Genomic DNA, 16,955 nt, shown 5'->3' with positions numbered 1-16,955 from the left:
ACTTACTGTGATAATCATTTCATGATATATGTAAGTCCAATCATTATGCTGTGACCTTAAACTGATACGGTGCTGAATGTCAATTATATCTGAATAAAACTGGAAGTAAAAATAAATTAAAAATTTAAAATAACATATATTTAAATATTTCAATATTTAATAGAATATTAAAATATTTTATTGGTATATTTATATAGATTAAATGGGAAAGGGGGAGGCTGTATATTGTATGGTCAGAATTATGCCCCACTCCCTCCCCCACAAAAGGGCAAAAATATATTTTGCATTATTGGAGGAAATGTACCAGCCTGCTTAAATGGTTGCCTGTGGGTGGTAAGACTAGACGAGGTTTCTTCTATTTTCTGAATTCCCGAAGTTTGCTGTGAGAAACGCGTATGACTTTCAGGACTAACAGAAAATAAATAAATATAATTTCTCTTTACACACACATCCACCACCACCGGTCTTGCTTCACACACCCGCTGCTAAGGGAAGAGCCCAGCGCCACGAAGAGGAATTTATTTTCTCCAGTGCTCCGGCCTTCAGGGGCCAAGTTTCATCTTCATTAAAAACTAAACTCAGGAGGAAGCAACACCTTGAGAGAACTGTCGATGTTCAGTCTGAAGCCTGGCTTCGAGAAACTGCAAAATTGTTATATAACTGCTGGCCATCCCCCCGGGAGCCTCCGCCTGGGTCTGGAAGCCACGATCAGGTGCTTTAATCAGACTCACAATTTCAAACCAGGAGGGAGCATAATGCTGAGAGACGGGCCTGAACACTAGAGAGGTGGGTTCCAGTCTTGCCCTTTCTATTTCACCAGGTTCATTCATCTATTCATTCAGGTACCATCTGGAACCACACACAGGCCCAGGGCAGAGAATACAGTGGGGAAAAAGCAAATGAAGTCCTTGCCCTCGGGCAGCTCAAAGCTTAGTTGTGGAGGCAGAGAGCAATCAGATAAGCACCAACTCACAACCATGTAAAGTGATGGAAAGTTAGGGCTGCGGGGCTGGGAGGGTCTACAGTCGGGGGATGTGACCTCAAGACAGCAGGGAAGGGAGGACCTGGAGGAAGTCCAGATAAGTGCCACCAGGCTATTCATTCATTCAACAAGCACTAACTGAACATCCCTCACGGGTCAGGCACTGTTCTAGGCACAGAGATGAACCAAAACCCTCACCTTCATTGGCTCATTATTCTGGTGGTGGAAACAGGTTCTCCACACCACATGATTCCTGGTAATGAGAAGGGCCATGCAGGGATAAGGCAGGGCAAAGGGACAGAGAGTTCTGGATGGATGGGTGGCTATTTTAGACAGGAGGTCAAGGTCTAGGGGAAACTGTTTCCAGGCAGAGGAAGCAAGCTGGCTGCAGGGCCCAGGAGGGGCAGGGCAGCATGGCTGGAAGGGGGTGGACTTGGATAAGTGGGGAAATAGGCAGGGGCCAGGATAGTTACCAAATCTCTGACCCTCAGTTTCCCAGCCAGTGACATGGGGATGGTGAGACTGTAGAACTACTTTGTAGGGTTGCAGTGAGAATTAAATGCCACATAAAGCAAGCAGCTCCAAGCCCGGCTCTTGGTAAATGCTCTGTCATGATGGTGAATATTCCATGGGTACTTGAGCTGGCACCCTCGAGATCCTTAGGTCGGGAAAAGGACGAGGCTGTACTGATACCCCTTCCTGGGAATGGTCAGGAAAGCTGGTCTCTGAGCCCCAGTCAGTGCTAACCGGACAACAGCTACTCCATCAGCCGATGACAGTGTTCACGGGACCGTCTGGCTATTGGGGTTGGGGGGCTGTTGCCTTCCAGGGTGGGAGCAGCTACTGCTGCAGGGTGAGATGCAAAAACCAGGAAACCCAGGTGAGAAGCCAGCTCTGCTGCTGACCACCCTGTGGCCTGGGCAAGTCATCACCTCATCACTGGGCTCCTGGGTAAGAATGGGGAGCCAGGCTCACCTCCTTCCTGCTGGGTCCGCCTGGGCCCCACGTGGGCCTGGCTATCCTGTAAACACCAACAATGGCTGGCACGCCATTCCACGACATCTTTGCAGGAGACTGACTGCCTCTCAGACCCAGGGTGAGGCTTCCAGGCGGGAGGCTGGAGCTGGCCACTCCCATACCACAGCGCCCACTGGTCCCTTCCGGAGAAGGGAGAGGAAAAGCAGAAACCACCAACTTTCAAAATGACACACAGTTGGTCCCCAGGGCCCTCCCTGTTGCAAGCGCCTGCCAGCTTTTTGGGTGGCTGCTACTTCCCCTTCTGGGAACCAGCCAGGAGGGTGGGGCGGCCCCTCCCTGCAGCCCAGAACCCTCACACTGTCCCTGGGCAGCAGTGGCCACAGCCGTTTGCTCCCTGAATGGAGTTTATAAGCCATATCCTCCAATAGGTGGATGGCTGCCCTCGGACAATTCAAAGGCAGTCTGGGATTTTCAACAGGCAGTCTCTTCTATTGAAAACACTCCTCCCTTCCCTTTTCCTATTTTAAAACAAGAATCAGAGACAAAGCAGCAGGCAGGTGGGGACTCCATAAATTATCATTTCCATATGGAAAGAGGCCATTTCTGCTTTGTCCACAGCAGTATCCCAGCACCACATGTGCCACATGAAACACTCAACAGGGCTATCAAATGAACAACAGAATAAATGAACGGACGGAAAAAAAAATGGCAAAACTGGGTTTTAAGAAACATGTTTGATAACAATTCTATTTCTGGAAATAAATCCCCCCTAAACAGATTTCAAATATACATGGAAGCTTCTGAAAGCATTATTCAAAAGAGTGAAAAATTAGAAAAAAACCTAAGCTGCTGCTGGAGCCTGGTTGGCAGATAGTTCAGTAAATTTGGGCTCACGCGGACCACGAGATAACATGCAGCCCTTAAAAAAGAACGAATTTGGGCTTCCCTGGTGGCGCAGTGGTTAGGAGTCCGCCTGCCAATGCAGGGGACGCGGGTTCGAGCCCTGGTCCGGGAAGGTCCCACATGCCGCGGGACGGCTGAGCCCGTGCGCCACAACTACTGAGCCTGCGCTCTGGAGCCCATGAGCCACAACTACTGAGCCCACGTGCCTGGAGCCCGTGTTCGGCAACAGGAGAGGCCACTGCAGTGGGAGGCCCGTGCACCGCAGTGAGGAGTGGCCTCCGCTCGCCGCAGCTGGAGGGGGCCCACGTGCAGCAGCGAAGACCCAACACAGCCAAAAATAAACAAATAAAATAAAGAAGTTAAAAATGGATTTCTATTTAAAAAAAAAAAAAAAAGAACGAATTTGCCTTTGTACCTACTAACTTGGACGTGCGTCCATAACACGCTGCCCCCACCATGGTGCTGACAGACCGGCGCACTGTGTGGAATGAACAGGAGGAATTCCAGTTGTATCTTAAAAGAATGACCCACGCACACTGCATGCACACAAAGACGTCCACCAACATCGAAAAGAGTCTGAAAGGCTGCACATCAAACTTAATTGTGACCACCTCCCCGGAAGTGGGATTTTGCTGGGGGCAGTGTGCTGAGGGGGCCTTACATTTTTTACTGAATACACCTTTTATTCTTTAAAATGTTTATGATAGAGAATACGCATCGCTTTTATGAAAAGCAGGTTTGAAAAGCTGAGATGCATATGGCGAAGTTTGGGGTGAGGGTTGTGGGGTTTTGTTTTTGTTTTTTCTTTTTTAAAGTAAAGCTCAGTGGGGGCCAGGATGTGGTGAAAGAACTTCACACTCCACTGGGGGGTGTGAACTGGCGCACCCAGCGTGAACGGCACACTGGCCACAGGTATCAACACCACCCGACACGCTGCACACACCCAACAATCCTAATTCCAAGACTCCCTCTTAAAGGTGTGATTACAGACAGAGACTTGCAGACCCGTGAACAAGCATGCCCATCACTACGCTTGTTAGAGGATAATGTGAGAAACCTCACAAGATGCCTAAATATCCAACTCTGGGGATTTCATAGGTCAATTATGGTTTGTGCACATGATGGAATGAAAGAAAAACATTAAATAACCATGTTTCCGAGGAATATTTAAGGATATGGGGAATTATCTGATATTATTCAATTTTTTTAAAAAGCTGACTGGAAAAAAATATATATATATATATACTACGATCCAAATTTTTTAAAAAAATACATGTTAATCTAATAAAAACTAATATTTACTGAGAACTTATAAGGTGAGCAGCACTACACAAAGAGGCTTATGCGTATCATTTACCTTCCTCTGTATGTCATTTTGCATCTCATCAGCATATATATTCCTATGTATGTCATTTATATCTATGACCCTTTGGGGCAGGGAAAATTATTATCCCCATCTTACAGATGAGGACAAGGAAGTTTAGAGAGATTAAGTAGCTTGCAGATGGTCACCCAGATCTAAGGACAAATGTGACGCTAAGCCTGTGCTCTACCACTCTCTGGTCTTTCTGAGCTCAGAAAAAAGACAGGAAGGAAGCAGTGCCTCTTGGCAAGATTAGAAGAGACTTTAATTTCCTTCCTTGTGGGTCTTATTCCTAACTGTCTATACGACTATATCTACCTATATACTCATTCATATATTTATTTTCTTATTACCAAGGTAATACTGCTTATCAAAAATTCAAACATTTACAGAATAAAAAGTCTCCATAATCCTGGCAGAGAGAAACACTTATGAGTTTGCTGCATAGAGCTCCAGATTTATTTATAAAAATAAAAATCATATATGTAAATAAAAATATATTAAAATTATATGTATAGATCATTTTCAGGTATTTGCTACTTTTAACAATGAAATCAGATTAAACATACTATTCTGCAACTTGTTTTTCCCCCCTTCACAGTATGTATATACATCTTTACAAGAGACTACACATTTTCTACAACTTAATTTTCAATAGCTAAAGAAGATTCCATTGTATGACAGTACCATAACTTATTTAAGTAATTCTCTACTGTAATAAATTGGATCATTTCTGATTTCTTGCTGTTACTAATACTGTTGCAATGAATACCATTGTACGTATCTTTCTATACATGTATAAATAGCACATATTACTTTTATAATCAGAAAATTACATAACAGTGTAAAATGCATTACATATTATACACACACACACACACACACACACACACACACACGCAGTGAACTTAGAATGTATGAAGATATATAAGAGAATCTTTCATCTGTCCCCTTAACCGCAGGCAACCAAAAGAATCCAAGATAAGAGGAGCCTTTCCCCAGACAATGCCAATTAAAGGCAAACCACTGCCCAACTGTCCTCCTCTCCTGGACCCTCCACCCCACACCAGGGGAGTCCACAATCTAGCTTGGTCAGGGCTTACACTCGAATTCTAGGTGTCTGAGAAGCTTCCAGGTGGGCCTCAATCAGGGGTCGTGCCATGTGCCCCAGGAAGTATTTGGAAATAAATGGGGTCAGTCAGGTTACCACAACAAAAGACAGTGCTGCCGCCATTTAGTGAGAAAGAGCCAGGGACACTGCATCTCCTTACACGGCAAAAGTGTCCCATCCAGCCAGCAGTGGCCCTGTGGGCAAACACTAGCTACAGCCCTCATGGTGCAGACAGAAAAGTGAACCCTCTCTAGAGGGTTTGGGACCTGCTGAAACTGGGGTGGTGACGGGAGAATCAAAGGCTCCCATCCCCAGCCCTGGAATCCCAGGGGTTTCCTTCCTTAGAGCAGCCGGAGGCATGCCTGGGCTCAAAAGAGGGAGGCTTCCACCAGTCACCCAAGTGACCTCTCTTAATTATCAGGACATCTGCCTTCCCAGGAGCATCATGGGAACAGTACCAGGCAGGGAAATGAGAAGAGTCTACTGTGATCTAAGACAAACTACTTCCTGTTTCTGAGCCTCAGTTTCCTCATCTATTAAATGGGGGTCATATTATGCAACCAACTGTGAGACTGAAAGAACTGCTCTATTTTTCTGTTTCTATTTTTATTTTCTTTTGTTTTTTAGGCAACCAGGTACACATGACCACTAATGAGGGATTTGCTTTCCCATTCATTCCCCTCCATCTTCGGCCTCCTACCCCACTGCCTTCATCAACTCTCTCTTCTCCCCCATAACCCTGCATTTTTCTGGTATTTTCTCTCTCTCTCAACCTCAGTTGCAAATTCAGTGCTTTGTTCTTGCTTTCCATCCACTTCTGCCTCACTCACTCCCTCTTCTGGGTCTCTATTACTCCAGCAGGCTGTGCCAGCCTACGGTGGACAGCAATTTGTTTTTCTGGCAAGTCCAAATCTTTTCTCCTTCTAGAAAACCATCTTGCCCACCCCCAACCCCACTGTTTCAGGAGGGCGAGGGGGACTTCCATACTGCTACATGATCCCACCTCCATTCTCAGAGACTGACTACAAGCTGGGCCAATCAGAGAAGCCCTCCTTACTGGGCCTCCTTGATTGGTCCAGGGATCTGCACCCGAGCCACGCTGGGCCAATCAGAGCTCTTCACTGGGATTATTGACTCTGAGACTTGAAATGATGAGGTTCAGCTCATCCTGCAGGAAGTGATGCTGGGAAAAGTAAAATTAAACCCAGCCAGAAGCTGTGTGTGAGGGGTTGGACTGAGAGCCTAACCAACATGCACACAAAGGCAGAAACCAGAGACAGTCCTGGCAGCATTGTTTTCCAGGGTCCAACTAACTCCATGTCCAGCTGCATATCTTCCCCAGCACGGTTCCATACACCATATACACACATCCTCCTGTCTGCCTTAAGTCGCGTGAGACCAGTTTTTATCACCTGCCACCAAAAGAGTCTAAGGAGGGTAGTGGTTAAGCACATGGGCTCTGAAACCAGATGCACTGGTCTAAACCCCAGTTGTTCCTCTTACTAGCTGTGTGACTTTGGGTAAGTTAATTAACCTCTCTAGGTGCCAAATCCTTCCTCTGTAAAATGTTATCAGTTGTCTGTGAGGATTCAATGAGTTACATACCAAACACTGGCTCAGTGCCTGGCAGCCACAATGAAAGAACCAAAACCCCAGCCTGCTGGCAGCAGCAAACAGGAATTCTGGGTTAGGGTCCAAGTGGGGGTGACAGGCAGGTGACTGGTTCCTGCCAGGCCTACCTGCCAGGCCTCCTGAATATCAGGGGGCCTTTGGGAAGTAGAGATCCTGTAGTAACTTGGACTGATAAAGTAATGGCAATGCTGGACGCTACTATTTACTGAGCACCTACTATGTGCCAGGCTCTGTGTTAGGCACTTTGATTTTTAGGCCAGTTCAGACCTCTTCTCGGAACTTGAAAGACCCCAAAAGTTGTAAAATTCACCTCCCATCTTCAGAGAAGCACCTCTGGGGAGAGAAACACAGGTTCTTTGGAGAATGAAGAACATTCCTCCTCACAACAGCTACTGTGAGACATTCCTCAGCCCAGGAAAGACACTCAACCTTTGCCAGGCCTCTCTGATGGGCTGGGCACCTACAGATGCTTTGCATATATTGTCTCATTAAATCATCATACCAATTCCATGAGGTAAGAACTACTACCCCACTCTGTTTGAGGAAAGTAAGGTTCAAAAGGGTTAGGTGACTCATCCAAGGCCAAAGGCAGGTCCAGGACAAGAGCACAGATCTTCGGACCTCAGAGTCCTCACCCCACTTTATATCTGAACTGTCTCTGGTGGCAGACACTCTTCCTTTCCCTCTCTGCACAAATGGATTCCCACCGGCCATGAAGAACTGCTTCACAGCCACCAAGAGCTGGAACGTGTGCTCTGCTTGGCAACTATCAAATGAATCTCAGAGGAAGTTTGAAATCCTAGACAGAAGTAAACATTTAACAGAAGGAAGAAGCAAAATGCCTAGCAGCAGAGAGGGACAGAACCCTGAGCCTCCCTGTGACAGTACTTTGTATTTCAGCCCACTGGTCACAACCCTGTGAGGAGGTTCTGTTGTTACACCCACTGCACAGATGAAAAGACTGAGGCCTGAATGGTTAAATGTGTTTGTCCAGCTCGGAAGCAGCAGAGCCAGGATCTGAACCAGGCTTGTCTGTGTCTAGGGCCGACGCTTTGCTCAGCTCATCCTGCTGCTTCCCATTTATTCCCACTCCATCGAGAAACACAAACTGTCTCTGACGAGGTGACAGCTCTGCTTGGGAGAAAGATCTGCTGAGCAATTCTCTCATGCAGCCCTGAGTTGCATAATGCCCCTCCAGGGGCCCCAGATGGTCCCAGGGACCTAGGGAGAGGCAGACAGACTGCTACCTCGTCTCCCAGGCCTCCTCCACTGCTTCACTGGGCAGATTCCAAGCCCCAGGGGGAAGGAGGATTTTCCAAAACAGAATATCAGGACTCAGCAGGCGTCCACACCACGGCTCCCAGGGCCCAGCGGTAATTGCACTCTCCCTGAACTTTTCTTCCTCCTTAATTGGCTTCCTGGTTTTCTCAACTGCATCTGCCAAGTCATTTGGAAAGTGATGCCCCCATCTGCTTCTGCTGGGTTCCAAGTGGGGTTCTGGAGTCAGCTCGGCACGTCAGCGCCCTCCCGATTGAAGGGGTGTGTGGAGGAAGTCAGCAAGGGAAAGGAGACCCTCACTGGGCACATCTTAGCCCGAGACTGCTGGGGCCCTCCCTCCATCCCTGTCTCCACCCAGGGCTTCCCGGGCTTCCCTGTGCTGACAGCCCCTCAGGCTGCTCCTGACCCAGGCTGTCTGTGTCCTGTCTCCTCCATTTGATATGTTCTTTTTTTTTAGATATTACAGTATGTATTTACTTTATTTTATTTATTTTACTTTTTTTAGTAATTTGCATATTTTTTTCAATTAAAAAAATTTTTATTGGAGTATAAATGCTTTACAATGTTGTGTTAGTTTCTGCTGTACAATTAACACGTATCTGTGGAATCTAGAAAAATGGTACAGATGAACCTATTTGCAGGGCAGGAATAGAGACATAGATGTAGAGAACGGGCATGTGGACACGGCGGGGAAGAGGAGGGTGGGACGAATTGGGAGATTAGGATTGACATCTATACATTACCAAGCGTAAAACAGATAGCTAGCGGGAACATGCCATAAAGCATAGGAAGCTCGGCTCGGTACTCTGTGATGACCTAGATGGGTAGGATGGGGGGGTGGGGTGGGAGGTCCAAGAGGAAGGGGATGTAGGTATACATTTGATATGTTCTTGAAGGCTGAGCCGAAGGTTTGCCTTGAATTCCCCAGAGCACATAAGACTCTTCTGTCCCCAGATTCTCCCTGACCTGGCCCTTCCCTGGCCACCTCCCTCCACCTGTGACAGAGCCAGTCCACTGGCAGCTAGAGTCAGGGAGACCCAAGTCCAAACCCTGCTGCTTCTCCCCCCTCATGGACTGATCCCGGGCATCTCATTCCATTGCGGGCCTCAGCGTCCTCACCTGTGATGGGTATAGTCGCCTCCCCTCCCCCAAGTGTCCTCAGGAGTGCTGACTAAATGAGATGACATCTAGAAAGTGCCTTGCCTGATGGCTGGCATCTAGAGGGTGCTTCATAAACCCGATACATATGCGTTATTTTTATTATCACTTTTTTTTTTATATTTTATTATTTTATTTTTATTTTTATTATCACTTTTAACTCTTCTCATATTTACGCCTGCATTTATGCAGGGGTAAATATGAGAAGAGTTAAAAGTGATTGTCTTGGGGGGGGGACAGGGAAAGGAGATGGTAGGAGTAGAGGACACATGTATGCGTTATTTTGGTTAAAAAACTTATTAAAAATATACAGAAATTCTGACACATGCTACAACATGGACGAACCTTGAGGACATTTTGCTAAGTGAAATAGGCACAAAAACACAAATGATTGCATTTACATGAGATTCCTAGAGTAGTCAAATTCATAGAGACATTAAAGAGAATGGTGGTTGGGGACTTCCCTGGTGGTCCAGTGGTAAATAATCCGCCTTACAATGCAGGGCACGCGGGTTAGATCCCTGGGGAGGGGACTTAGATCCCACATGCCGAGGGGCAACTAAGCCCGTGCGCCTACAACTACTGAGCTCCTGCGCCTCAACTAGAGAGCCTGCATGCCGCAAACTACAGAGCCCACGTGCTCCGGAACCCGCGCGCCACAACTAGAGAGAAGCCCGCGGCGTGCTGCAACAAAGAGCCCGTGCACCGCAACTGAGACCTGATGCAGCCAAAAATAAAATAAAAATAAATTTAAAAAAAGAGAGAGAGAGAATGGTGGTTGCCAGGAGCTGGGGGCAGAGGGGATGGGGAGATGCTGTTTAATGGGTACACAGTTTCAGTTTGGGAAGATGAAAAAGTTCTGGAGATGGATGGTGGTGATGGTTGCATAGCAATTCAAATGTGCTTAATGTCACTGAACTGTACACTTACAAAGAGTTAAGATGATAAATTTTGTTATGTATATTTTACCACAATTGAAAAGAAAAAAACAGAGAGGAGACATAAAAAACTAATAGTAAGGTTTCACTATATGCCCCTGATGTTCTGTTTTCTGTCTGGGAATGGATGAGGGAGGGTGGTCTTTCCGTCCATCACTATCTCTCAAATTCTGCCTGTCAGAAGCAATAAGGGCAAAGGGGTTGGGCCAGTGCCTCCTTGCAGCGCTGCTGGCCTACGGGCATGACCACTCTTGGTAGCGAGGGGCTGTCCTGTACACTGTGGGGTGCTGAACACTCCTCTTTCTACCCGCCGGATGGCAGTGGTCTCCCCCAACCTTGAGTTGTGACAACCAAAGATGTCACCAGACATTGCCACTGTCCCCGGGGGACAAAAATCGCCCTCGGTTGAGAACGCTGGATTAGATGCAGCCACGATGGGAACTGTGGCCCTGCGGCCCGGGGAACACCGGGGAGGACCTCGACATCCCGTGGGAGTGCAGACCCACACTCGCTCCCTCCTGCCCGCAGAGGCCAGGCCGACACCCCAGGCAGGTGGCGCAGGGCCCTGCTTTCCCGCCTCGCCCACAGACACCCCTTACCCAGCCTGATGTCTCCCTCAAGCGTCATCAGCACGTTGCCAGCTTTCAGATCCCGGTGGATGACCTTCTTGCCGTGCAGGAAGGTGAGGGCTTCCAGCATCTGGCGGCAAACCACCTGAATCTGGGGCTCAGTGAGGCCTCTGTCCAGCTCTGGAAACAGAGAGAACTTGTTAACTCAGCAAGTGCTCAATGCAGGTAACTCCATGTCAGGCCCATGCCAGGTACAAGAAATACATAAGCCGCCAATGTGGTTGAGCACTTACTGTATACCAGGTTCACTTCTAAGCACTTCACATGGTACCTGCTTCGTCCTCACAGTAACCCTATGGAGCAGGCACGATTGTTCCACCATTTCACAGGTTAGGAAACTGAGGCTCAGAGAGGTCAAGTCACTTGCTCAAGGTCACACAGTAGGGAGTCACAGATCTGAGATTAAAAACAGCCAGCCTGGCTTCAGAGCTCAGGTTTGCAAACACAACCTTTCTGAGGGGCAGAGACCCATTCTGTGAGCGGGCACTGAGTGTCAGGCTCCGTGCTGGGTGTGGGGACACAGAGAAGAGCATGGAAATGACAAGCAACTTTTGGAACACTGTGGGGTTGGGGGGCATGGGAGGGCAGGCCAGGCAGCAACCCCTTCTGCCTGGGGAATCGGGAAGCTCCCCAGAGGAAAGGGCATTCGAGCTGTGTCTTGAAGGAAGAACAGGTGTTTGAGAGGAGAAAAGTGGGGCAGGGCGTTCCAGGTCAAAGAACCAGCCAAAGCAAAGGCCTGGAGGTGACATGAGCTGGTGTTGAAAAATGTTAACTGGTCGGTGGTGGTGGTGTCAGAGATGGGGAAGGTGAGGGGCCGTCACCAAAAGCCTCTTGTGTGCTAGTTGCGGCCATGCATGCGCGCACACACGCACACACAGACACACACACACCCACTATATACAACCCAGCGTCCACTGAGAGACAGCAGGGCCTTCTTTTCTGAGCAGGTGAGGAGCGCAAAGAAGAGTATTCCACAGCATGTGCAAAGGACCCCGCTTGGCTGGCGGGGAAAGTTAAGTGGAGGTCGGAGGTTGGCAGGAGCTATGGAGGCTGCATTTTCTTTGAAATGCAATGGGCAGTCTTGGAGAGGCTCTGAGCGGGACAGAGATACAACCTGAGTTTTGCGTTTAAAAAATTCCTCCTGGTGCAGCGAGTGAAGAGCTTGCAGGGAACAAGAGTGGGCAGGGGGCTCGGCTGGGGGCCACACCGTGGTCCAGGAGGGCTAGAAGGTGGCCAACGCTTTGAAGAGGAAGGATTCCTGACCTGGGTCGGGGAGGGGGGAATGACAAAGTGTGGGACCAGGTGGGTGCAGCGGGGAGGAGGGGTGCGAGAAGAGTCAAGGACGACATGCCCCGCTCTCTGCCCCGCTGGTCACCGTGATTATTGAGTTTTTGCTGCCGCCCAAGCTCCCTGTGCTGAGGTGAGCCTCACAGCCCTGCCTGCTGGGCCTTCAGGCTGCAGGCTCCCAGGCTGGTGGGCCAGAGCACTGCACTGAGGCCTCCCTCTGGCTGGAGAAGCACTCTCCCTCCTGACTTCCCAGGGCCAGGGCCAGGGTGGAGGCGCCAACTGCACTGTCCTGGGAAGCCCGGCCCCAAAGCAGGGCTCCTGGACCAGAGGTCCCTCTCTCTGGGTCCACAACTGCTCCCCTTCCCAACTGCTCATCCTTAACCCCTGCGCCTCCCCCAGCAGGGGTCTAGGCTCAGAGCCTGAGGGGACCTCAGGGACACACAGACTGCGCCTGAACCCAGCGCTGCCTCTTACTGGCTATGTGGTTTCTGGCAAGTCGCTCTATCTCCCTGCATCTTCATTTTCTGGTCTGTAAAATGGGAGTATGATGGTAGATGTAGGCAGGGCTCCAGCGATAAAGCATGTTAACTTCTCAGCATGGAGTATAGTCAATAAAAGGTGATCGCTGTTACGCTGGTCCTGAGATTATGTCAGATTATCTGCAGCAAATTTTTTAAATGTCAAAAATGAGTCTGGCTCATGTCTGATTTACTTACATAAATAAAACAGGAAAAATCAAAGTGATGATGTGATGATCGTGATCTCAACGCCACCATTTTTGGAGCCTTTACAATGCACTAGGCACAGGGATAACGATTTGGGTACATTATTTCATTTAATCTTTACAATAATCCAGTGAGGTAGATAGACAAGACACATTTTTAAAGTTCAGTTTATTGAGATATAATTTACATACAGTAATATTCACCTTTTTTGGGTATAGAGTTCTATGAACTTTGGCAAATGTATGTAGTCACAAAAACAGCACCACAATTTATTAATAAAATACATATTTCCATCACTTCCCAAAATTCCCCTGTGCCCCTTTCACCCCCATTCCAGCCCCAAAGCAATCACTAATTTGATTCCTGTCCCTATAGTTTCATCTTTTTCTAGAAAGGCACATAATTGGAATCACACAGTATGATAAATTTTTAAGATGAATTTTTGATTACACAGCAGTACATGAATACTTTCTTCTTAATAAAAGAAGTTGCAACATTGCAAATGAGTCTAAGTCCCCTTTGAAATCACATCCAGAACTGCCCCTTACCCTACTGTTCTTCAGGAGGGCTGAGAGCCAAAATGTTTAGCAGCTAACAAGGCGTGGCCAACAGGATCAGAACAAACTAAGATGGCCATGTGGTGATGTGCCATGTGCATGTTCTTCCCATGCCTTAAAGGAGACAGCCCAGCACCCCACAGCTACCAAGCCAAGGAACCTGGGATGGACCTCAGGAAGCCTGGACCCCAAGCCCAGGCTCATCACTTTGCACAACTCTGCAAGGCGATGGGAGGCAACCTAGGGCAGAAAGGCCCTCTGAGCAGGGCGGGCATCTGCGGGAGAGTCAACCCCTGACCACAGAGCTGCAGCCAGAACCTGGCTCTCCTTGTCCCAGCTTCTCTTCTCCCACCTTGATTTCTAAAATGGTGATGGCACTTTTCCTTTAACTGCTGCCACCAAAAAGGAGCAAACCACTTGGGGCTGAAGCAGTCGGTTCCACCAGGAGAAGTGAGACAGAGAGTCCAAGGTGAGTTTGCCTGCTGGCTGAGAAATAGCCTGGGGTGACGTCCCAGCTGTGAATGAGCTCAAGGACCTGGGACTCATCAATGCCTCTTCCCTCTCTGATATCCTCCCCCAGGTTTCATTCAGCTAAGCGGCAAACTGGGAGAGGTAGGCTGCTAGTTGGTTCACATTCTCCCCTCTTTTTTAAATATCCAAACATACGGCCAACCAGCCAGAAGACTACATTTCTCAGCCTCCCTTACAGCTATGTGTTACTATCTTCTAGCCAGTGAGATGAAAATGGAGGTGTCATGTGGGGCTTCTGTGATGTCTCCTTAAAAGAGTGGCAGTGGGATGTGTTTTTGTGGACCGGTCCTACCCTCCCTTCTTCTATCCTGCTATTTGGAATTCTGACGTGATGGCTGGAGCTCCCACAGCCATCTTGTCACCAAGAACAGAAAATCAGCATGAGAATGGGGCCAACACAGAGGAAAGTAGGGTCAAGAGTTGGAGAAGGAAACCAAGTTCTTACAACAATGTTTTTAAAACCCCTAGCTCAAGCTGTGCCTGAAGCCTGACACCCTTAAACTTTTCAGTTATTAGTGCAAATAAATTCCCCCTCCCACATCCCCCACTTTTTTTTTTCCTAAACCTGTTTGAATAGCCCTTATAACCTAGAGCATCTCAACTCATACAAGACCACCATTTTTATGTTGTCAGATTCTACCCAGAACAATGAAAATCTTCAAAGGCAATCTCTGCTGGGGGAAGGCACACCCAAGGGCCATATCACAAGTGCCTGTATCCTGTTCCCCACTGTCATTTACCCACCTGGGAACTCTGGGAGTGGCAAGAGGCTCTGCAAGGAAGGCCAGCATTCTATAGCTCAGGATGGGAAAGGGCTGCCATAAATTTGAGACATTCCTGAGATAAACTGAGGGGGAAAACACCCTCTTCCCAATAAAAACGTGGCTGAATGGTGCTATGTTATACTGAGGGCCTCTCCTCTCCCGAACTGCCCCAGGATCCCGGACATGTTATTCAACCTTCTGGGCCCAAGACTCTCAACCTGTCCTCACTCACTGCTCCCCAGGCTGGCAAAAGCAAAGGATAATGCAGGGCGGGCAGCAATTAGGAACAGCACCCCCCAGACCTGGGTTCACATCTCAGCTCTGTTGTGTGACTCTGGGCGAGCTCCTTAACCTCTCTAAGCATCAGTCCGGTCAATAAAACAGAGATGCTCTTTCTGATTTTATACATGAGGATAATATACATGAAAGCAGCTACCACAATCTCTGGCATATAGTGGCCATTCAAAAAATAGAGGTGATTACTAACACATATTTTTTGTTACTGCTCAAGCTTGCCTGGAACAACAATTTCCCCACTGAGCTCTTATAGAATGGGTGGGGATCCCCACTTTACAAAGAACCTCCCTCAGGTGTCTCATTTTCACCTCCTAAGAGTACTGTGGGGTCCGGCAAGGGGGCACCACACCTGTCTTATGCCGAGGGCTTGAGGGAGCGAATGACCCGCTCAAGGTCATGTGGCTTTTTGAACAGGAAGTGTTGGTCTTCCAAGTGTCCTGCATCCTCTCCAGTAACCCAGCCCCTGCTCCCTAAAGGGGACAGAGTGGGGAGGTACTCAAGCAGGCCACGGGCATTACTGGGGTGGAGGAGTGATGGACAGCAGTCCTAGGCAGCGCCAACCCCAGCACCACTGCACTGCACCAAGGAAGACTCACCCAGGGGGCTTCCCTGGCGGGCCCGTGGTTAGGACTCCACGCTTCCATTGCAGGGGGCACAGGTTTGATCCCTGGTCGGGGAACTAAGATCCCGCATGCCGCGCCAAGAAAAAAAAACAAAAAGCAAAAAACTCACCCAGCATGATGGCGTCCACAGCTCCCCCAGGACAGAACTCGATCATGATCTGCAGAAAATACAAGGCAAAGTAACAATGAGCAGGAGCCTGGGAGAACCACCAGATCTAGGCCTTCAAGAGGCTCCCAGCCCAGCGCAGCGGATGGAAAAGGGCAATTAGAGTAAAAAGTGCCGTGGGTATTGACACAGGCCCTCCCTCTCTGGTCCACTCCCATCGCCACACTTCCTGCCCCACTCTGGGCTCCTATCATATATGAGAAGATGCTTTCTCTGTTTTTTAAAGTGCGGATAGAGGTGGGTGGGGAAGGCAGAAAGTGACACAAACTTTAAGGCACTCCCGGCATCTCCTCCAGCTCCGGGCTCCCGGCCCCTGCTTGTTGTAAAGTCCCTCCAACCAAGTTCAGCAGAGGCAGACACAGTGCCTGCAGGGCGGTCAAGAAGGCTCGTCGCTCTAAATAGAAAAGAAAACCTCAGCCATGACCCAGCTGGGCCAGAGCCAGCTCTCCAGCCAGAGGACAGAGAAATAGCCTTAAAGTTTCAATGAGGCCTCTAAGCTTGTGGCCGACCTTTCAGAGGCTTCCTGGCAATGTAAATATGAGGATGTGGTGATGCATGGCTGGACCCAAGTCCCAAGCCCACGGCTCACTAGTTGTGACCTCGGGCAAGTCACTTCAATCGTGTGAGCCCGTTTTCTCAGCTGTAAAATGGGGCTGCTATGCTATTCCTCTTAGCTGGGCCCCAGCTCTGAGTATATTTAGGGGGAAGGACACCCCTGGGGGCAAGAAACCAAAGGAGGTCAAGCAGGGGGCTTTAAGCTGGGCCAGGGACACCAGAGATACTGGGACCAGGGGTAGCAAAACTGCACCACCCTCCCAGCCCAGGACAGCAGGCAGGCCTGCCACACGCTGTGCAAGGCTACTCGCCATGGGAGGGAGCAACGCAAGGGGGCACCCACCCACTCACACACCACCACCTGCCGGGGAGGAAAGACCTGGCCTCTGACGCTCCTACGGTCACTCTGGTCCTGCCTGGCCATCAGAACATCAGGCCTGACCCCAGCTCCCCCAGACTACCTCTCTACCACTTCGGT

The 16,955-nt window shown here is 48.9% G+C and overlaps 1 protein-coding gene across 1 annotated transcript in view; it reads right to left on the bottom strand.

The window, feature by feature from the left end:
- Window positions 1–16,955, bottom strand: part of STK10 (serine/threonine kinase 10) — a 117,602-nt gene that overhangs the window by 50,860 nt on the left and 49,787 nt on the right. Inside the window, exons 3-4 of the mRNA XM_082456409.1 lie at window positions 15,866–15,914; window positions 10,943–11,092 (exon numbers count right to left, since the gene is read on the bottom strand). Of these exons, the coding sequence (XP_082312535.1) occupies window positions 10,943–11,092; window positions 15,866–15,914 (199 nt within the window). The remainder of the gene's footprint in view (window positions 1–10,942; window positions 11,093–15,865; window positions 15,915–16,955) is intronic.

This window comes from Balaenoptera physalus, assembly GCF_965194825.1.
Source record: "Balaenoptera physalus genome assembly, chromosome: 3".
Taxonomy (NCBI): domain Eukaryota; kingdom Metazoa; phylum Chordata; class Mammalia; order Artiodactyla; family Balaenopteridae; genus Balaenoptera; species Balaenoptera physalus.
The sequence above is the reverse complement of the archived record's forward strand: the minus strand, read 5'-3'. Positions and strand labels throughout refer to the sequence as shown.